This window comes from Adiantum capillus-veneris, chromosome 24 (assembly GCF_014529385.1).
Source record: "Adiantum capillus-veneris isolate H3 chromosome 24, ASM1452938v2, whole genome shotgun sequence".
In the NCBI taxonomy this organism is placed as follows: domain Eukaryota; kingdom Viridiplantae; phylum Streptophyta; class Polypodiopsida; order Polypodiales; family Pteridaceae; genus Adiantum; species Adiantum capillus-veneris.
The window spans coordinates 89,395,457-89,402,516 of NC_140954.1; the positions used below are offsets into that span (position 1 = coordinate 89,395,457).

Consider the following 7,060-nt stretch of genomic DNA (forward strand, 5'->3'; position numbering starts at 1 on the left):
TGCAGAGGACATTCCTGAATGGAAAGTGCGGAGTCCTTTCTTTTTGGAAATGGTCAAGGCAATTGGACAAGTTGGTCCATCTTATGTGCCTCCCACATACAATGCTTTGCACACCACAGAGTTAAATGATGAGGTCAAATGCATTGGTCATGAGATCATGGGTGTGCGCGAGAAATGGAAATAACATGGATGCACAATTGTATATGATGGATGGTCTGACACTAGACGCAGGTCTATCATTAACTTTCTTGCATGTTCTATACATGGTTCTGTGTTTTTGAAATCTGTGGACACATCTGGGGAGACAAAGACATCAGAATTTATTTTCAAGCAGCTTAAGGATGTGATTATTGAGGTAGGACCCTCCAATGTTGTGCAGGTATGCATGGACAATGCAACTAATTGTGTTGGGGCCGGGAAAATGGTGGAAGAGAAATGGAAACACATTTTTTTCACGAGGTGTGCATGCCATTGCTTGGACCTCTTGTTTGAGGATATTGGGAAGCTCCCTTGGATTGCAAAAATTCTTGAAGGTGCAACAAAGGTTGTCACATTTGTCACAAGGAAGTCCACTGTCTTGACATTGTTTCGAATGCTTAGCAAGAAGGAAGTGTTGAAGCCATCGGCCACTCGATTTGCCTACTACTTCATCATGTTGGCTAGTCTTGTGGATGAGAGATGTATGCAAGGTGTGGGTAGGCTTATGATTGATGCAAATTTGTGAAAATGAAGGCATCCAGGACTACAAAGGCCATAGTGGTCTCGGACATTGTGTTTAATGTTGGGGTATAAAGCCCAATGTGGTCGCCCAGGTAAGTGGGCAGGCCGCCAGGTATGTACACATATTCTTTTGTAAAAACCTAATAAGAACTCACTATGCTCTACACATTACAGTAGAGCGAGTTCACCATATCGTCGTGCTCTTCTTCTCGCACTCTCTCTCGCGTCGCACTTCCGCCCGTACTCCTTCAACTGGTATCAAAGCTCAGATCGAGGCTCGGGGCAGCACTGCAAGAGGCTAGAGTCACCAACTCAGATTGGAGTGAAATTCGATAGGCGAAGACACGGCCCCAAATCTCGTGGGCGAGCCCGAAGGGCTTGGTGTTGTCAGAATTTCATTCTGAGGTCATCTCGGCCACCGTTCGGCTTCGACAAAGGTCTGCACAGGCCATTTTCGACTACGTGGTCTCGACGGGTGCAGATCTGACTCTGCAAATTTGGGGTCTTCGGCCTACGACTGCAGGTGCTGAGGATATCGACACTCCCAGAGTGTTGATTTGTGGCTGTCTACACATCGAAGGACAGCTCACAGTTCTTGGAGGCGTGTCACATACGACACGGACGCATCTACACACAGATTGTAGGCGACATCCACTAGTTCATCAGGTAGCTTGTGTTTGCTGCTTGATATTCCAAATTTCATCCTGACATTGCAGGTAATTCCACATGGGATGTATTGTCAAAGATGATGTATGTCTGTTGAGGGTTTGCTGGCTGTGAGTCACGCAGCAAACAACCGCCGCAACGGTTACAGCATACAGTGGGAAATTTGTGGATGTATGACTGTGTGGGAAGTCTATGTACTGTCAGATTTACTGCAGCCTTTGTTGAGGGTCGAGTGAGGTTTTATTGAGCTGGGGGATTCTCGAATGTTGAGATCCTTTCGGTGATACAGGTCTTGGAGCGATCCCTCGAGCACCCTTAGATAGGCAGCTAGGATGTATTGACTGTGAGTTAGACAGTTGGGATTGCATCTTTGCTTTACTGCCGTTGAGGCATTGTCGCAGTCTATGCTTATAGGACAGTGACAGGACAGTGAGAGACAGTACAGGTGCAGGACAGGTTTACCCGCAGCTTACAGTGTCAGAGAGACAGTGTTTTTTGAGCTGTTTTTTGGTCTGTTTTTAGTACACTAGAGCCATTTTACAAAGGAGACTCTGCCAAAATTTCTGCAGAATCTGAAGCTTTCTTGGTTCATTTGACAGGTTGATATTGGTTCAGAGGTAAGTTTACAGGGGAAACTCTGCCAAATTTTTCCCAGAAAAGTAAACTACTGTGAAGCGTAGCTATGGCTGGATCACAGGACACTGCTCTTTACAATATCAAGAAGCTGGATGGAACCAATTTCCCATTGTGGAAGAAGCAGATTTGGCACGTGTTGGTACAAAAGAAGCAGATAAAACCTATAAAGCTCAAGGGGATAAAACCAGAAGATATGGACGAAGATGAATGGAGCGAAATGGATGAATTGGCACTTTCTACCATTATGCTGACTTTGGCAGAAAGCGTTTACTTCAATGTAGCAGACGAGATGTCGGCTTATCAAGCATGGTTAAAGCTGAGTGATCTTTATGAGAAGCAGAGTGCAGCTTCACAGGTATACTGGGTTAAGAAGCTTGTTGACTTGAAGATGAAAGAAAGGACACCTATGTCCAATCATCTGAATGAATTCAACACAATCTATAGTCAGTTGTCAGCTCAAGGTGTCAAGTTTGATAAAACTGTTAGAGCTATGTTCCTGTTGATCACATTGCCGGAAAGTTGGGACACTTTTCGCACAGCTTTGAGTAATTCTGCACCTCCAGATGGTTTGAACATAGCAGGTGTAGAAGGAAGTCTGCTTACTGAAGAAACCAATAGAAAGACAATGGACAAAGGCAAAGGAACAGCCTTAGTTGTCAGGGGAAGGACCAAAGAAAAGTACAAAGGTGGAAAGAGAAATCAGTCTCGTAGCAAGTCCCGCAGTGCTAAAGGCAAGAGTGACATAGAAGGCTACCATTGTGGCAAGAAGGGTCACATGAAAAGAGACTGCAGAGAATGGAAAACAGAAAAAGGCAAAGAGAAAGCTGAAGACCATGGTGAGAAGAACAAGTCCTCAGTGAAGATTCAAGAAATAAATGTGACAAACACTGTTGCAGAGGATGACAATCTAGTGTCAGGAGACATCTACTTCTTGAAGAATACAATGGACTCAGCTCTTCTTACAGCATCTGATGGAAATGCACTGAGTAAATGCACTGAGTGACTGGATTATAGACTCAGGGGCATCACTTCATGTGTCTCCAAACAAGGAGTGGTTTACCTCTTATGTGACCACTAAAGATCATGTTCGGCTAGGCAATGGGCAGACATGTGAGATCTTAGGTGTTGGAGATGTTCAATTGAAGTTTCAGAATGGCTCTTCTTTCACGCTGAAGAATGTGAGACATGTTCCCGCAATTACAAAGAGCTTGATCAGCACAGGTTTACTTGATGATGCTGGCTACGTCACCACTTTTGGACAGAACATGTGGAAGATATCCAAGGATTCTATGACAATAGCACATGGAGTAAAGTCTGGAGGACTTTACATGATTTATGTATCAAATGTCTCTAAAAATGTAATCAATGTAACCGAGCAGCCGAACGTTTCTTTGTGGCATAGGCGGTTAGGACATATGTCCAAGAAGGGAATGGAAATCTTGTCTCGTTCTGGTTATTTGCCTGGCTTTTCATTTAATGATTTTGAATTCTGTGAACATTGTCTATATGGTAAGCAAACACAGCAGCCACATAAGCATAGAAGCAGTAGAAGAGATACACAGTTGGCACTTGTTCATAGTGATTTGTGTGGACCTATGCCTAACCTATCTCTAGGGGGAGCTTCTTACTTTATGACATTTATAGATGATTACTCGAGGAAAGTATGGGTTTACTTTCTCAAGCACAAGGATGAAGCGTTTAGTGTTTTCAAAACGTTTGTGACACTTGTGGAGAATCAGAGTGGCAAGAAGCTTAAATGCTTACGCACTGACAATGGTGGAGAGTATGTTTCAAAGGCCTTTCAGGACTTTTGTGAGTCAAAAGGTATAAAACGTGAACTTACTGCTCCTTACAATCCTCCTCAAAATGTGTTGCTGAGAGGATGAATAGGACCATACAAGAGAAGGTCAGAAGTATGTTGTCTAATGCACAGCTGCCAAATGGGTTTTGGGCTGAAGCTGTATCAACAGCTGTTCATCTTGTAAATAGATCTCCTAGCAAGGTTTTGCAGAAGGATTCAGTGCCAGAGATGGTATGGTCAGGCAAAATGCCCTCATACAAGCATCTCAGAGTCTTTGGCTGTGAGGCATATACTCACGTTCCAAAGGAATTTAGGAACAAACTTGAGCCAAAGAGTAGAAAGTGCATCTTTCTAGGCTATGGTAATTCTGGTGAGATGGGGTACAGACTTTGGGATCCCGAATCCAGAAAGGTTGTCCGCAGCAATGATGTTCACTTTAATGAATCCAAATATCATTCTAAACCAGAGAGGGTTGAGGAGATTAGAAGAGTTGTCTTCCAAGAAGATGGACCTGCACGTGCAAGACAAAATGTCAGGGCTCAAGAGGAGCAAGGACAGGATAGAGTGGAAGCACAGGTTGTGGCTGAGCCTGAGCCACCTATTGTGCGTAGATCTGGACATGTCACGCGACCTCCTGATAGGTTTGTTCCATCTATGAACTATGTCATGTTGACTGATTGCAATGAGCCTTCATGTTACAAGGAAGCAGTGCAAATGAAGGACTCCGGGAATTGGCAATTGGCCATGCAGTCAGAGATGACAGCTCTGCATAAAAACCAGACATGGAAGCTAGTTAAATTACCACGGGGCAAAAAGGCTCTACCTTGTAAATGGGTTTACAGGTATAAGATCACCGCTCATGATAGTCAGCCAAAGTACAAAGCAAGGCTTGTTGCCAAGGGCTTTAAGCAAGAACAAGGCATTGACTTTGATGAAGTCTTCTCTCCGGTGGTCAAGATGACTACATTGAGATGCTTTCTTGCATTGGTTGCCATATTAGATTTGGTGTTGCACCAAATGGATGTCAAAACAGCGTTCTTGCATGGTGATTTAGATGTGGAAATTTACATGCAGCAGCCAGAAGGGTTTGTTGAGAAAGGCAAGGAAGATTGGGTATGCCAGTTGTTAAAGAGTCTTTATGGCTTAAAACAATCACCGAGGGCATGGTACCATAAATTCCACAAGTTTATGCTTTCTCAAGGCTACAAACGTAGTGAGTTCGATCACTGTCTATATACAAAGAAGGCTAAGGATGGCAGCTGGCTGATCCTTATTTTGTATGTGGATGACATGTTGATTGCTGGCAAGCACTTGGAAGAAATTTCAGCTTTGAAGTCAAAGATGGCAAAATCGTTTGACATGAAAGACATGGGTGAGGCAAGTCATATACTTGGTATGCGCATTAAGAGAGACAGATCAAAGAAGTTGATTTGGTTATCTCAAACACGATATATTGACAAGGTTTTGCAACGTTTCAATATGGAGAAGGGAAAGGCATTGAGTGTTCCATTGCCACCATATGTGAAACTTAGCAAACAAGATTGTCCTGTGTCTGAGGAAGAACAGGCTGAAATGGATAAGATTCCATATGCGTCTGCAGTGGGTAGTTTGATGTATGCAATGATTGCTACTCGCCCAGACATTGCATTTGCAGTGGGAGTAGTAAGTCGATACATGTCAAACCCAGGCAAGAAACATTGGGAGGCAGTGAAAGGAATATTGAGATACCTGAAAGCTACAAAGAGTATGCGTATATGCTATGGGAGTCAGGAGCTAAGTGTAAAGGGTTTTACAAACTCAGATTATGCAGGTGACTTAGACAACCGAAGGTCTACGTCAGGGTATGTCTTTACATTGGCTGGTGGAGCAGTAACATGGCGTTCTAGATTACAAGATTGTGTTACTCAGTCTACTACAGAGGCTGAATATGTTGCAGCATCAGAGGCATGCAAAGAATCAATTTGGCTTAATCGACTAGTAACAGATTTGGGAATCAAAGAAGAGATGCCTGTGTTATATTGTGATAGTCAAAGTGCTATACAATTGGCTCGCAATCCAGTTTATCACTCAAAGACAAAGCATGTGGATGTGAAGTATCATTTCATCAGGGAAATGCTCGAGGATAAGCAACTTCAGCTTGTCAAAGTTCACACCACAGAAAATCCTGCTGATCTACTTACAAAAGGACTTCCCTCAGAGAGCTTTGCGCATTTTCGCAAGCAGTTAGATGTAGGGTAGTACATCACTTCTCTACATCTCTTGTATATTAGCTTGTATAGTAGCTTCTCTCACACTTAAAGTACCACATTGGACTTTAAGTGGGAGGTTGTTGGGGTATAAAGCCCAATGTGGTCGCCCAGGTAAGTGGGCGGGCCGCCAGGTATGTACACATATTCTTTTGTAAAAACCTAATAAGAACTCACTATGCTCTACACATTACAGTAGAGCGAGTTCACCATATCGTCGTGCTCTTCTTCTCGCACTCTCTCTCGCGTCGCACTTCCACTCGTACTCCTTCATTTAATGCATCCTTTTGGCAAGAGACCAAGTTGATTTTGAATATTTGTGCTCCCATCTTGAAGATACTTCGTTTGGCTGATAGGGAAGGAGCCACCATGGGGCTTGTGTATGAGCTTACGGATCGCATGGTTGAGCAAATTCAAAACATGCAAGGTATTGATGCGGCAAGGATGCTGTCACGAGGACGTGGCAGTTATTAACCATGTCACAAAGATGTGGCAACTGCTAACCTTGGTTGTTGGTTTCTTTCCAATGGGGTTTATTTTATTTGTTTTGAGACCCTCTTTTTGAAGTAGCAAACGGTCGGACATTGTATAGCCAATGTGAACGGTAGATTCACCCGTAGACGGGAAGTGGTCGGCACTAGAATTCGTATGGTAAGAGGATGTCTAGGCTCAGAGCAAGATCATATAGGTTCCCCCGTCGCACTTAGCAAGTTGGTGGATACTAGGAAGTGAACTCAATGAAGGCGTAAAGTCAAGGTGGGACTACCAACAAAAAGTATCCGACATTTGGGCCACATTGCACTTTTGGATGCGGTCCCAATGAGGATAGATGGTCAGAAGACCAGTGGGAGCCCAACGGAAGCATCTCCTAAAATTTAGGGAACTGCTATTTTGGGCCGTGAAATGTGTTCGCGTCATTACCTCCGGTATGACTAGGGAAACATTTTACAACTCTGCCGCAAAGTCAACTGGGCAACCGGTCAGGATATTT

General features: G+C 43.7%; 1 protein-coding gene across 1 annotated transcript; it reads left to right on the forward strand.

The window, feature by feature from the left end:
* Nucleotides 1–202: 202 nt before the first annotated feature.
* LOC147426731 (uncharacterized) lies at nucleotides 203–6,543 on the forward strand (the record flags this gene model as incomplete). Its single annotated transcript, XM_086498235.1, has 2 exons — nucleotides 203–667; nucleotides 6,373–6,543. Coding segments are annotated over 2 exons (636 nt in total), but the record flags the coding sequence as incomplete, so codon positions are not given.
* Between the last annotated feature and the right edge of the window lie 517 nt (nucleotides 6,544–7,060).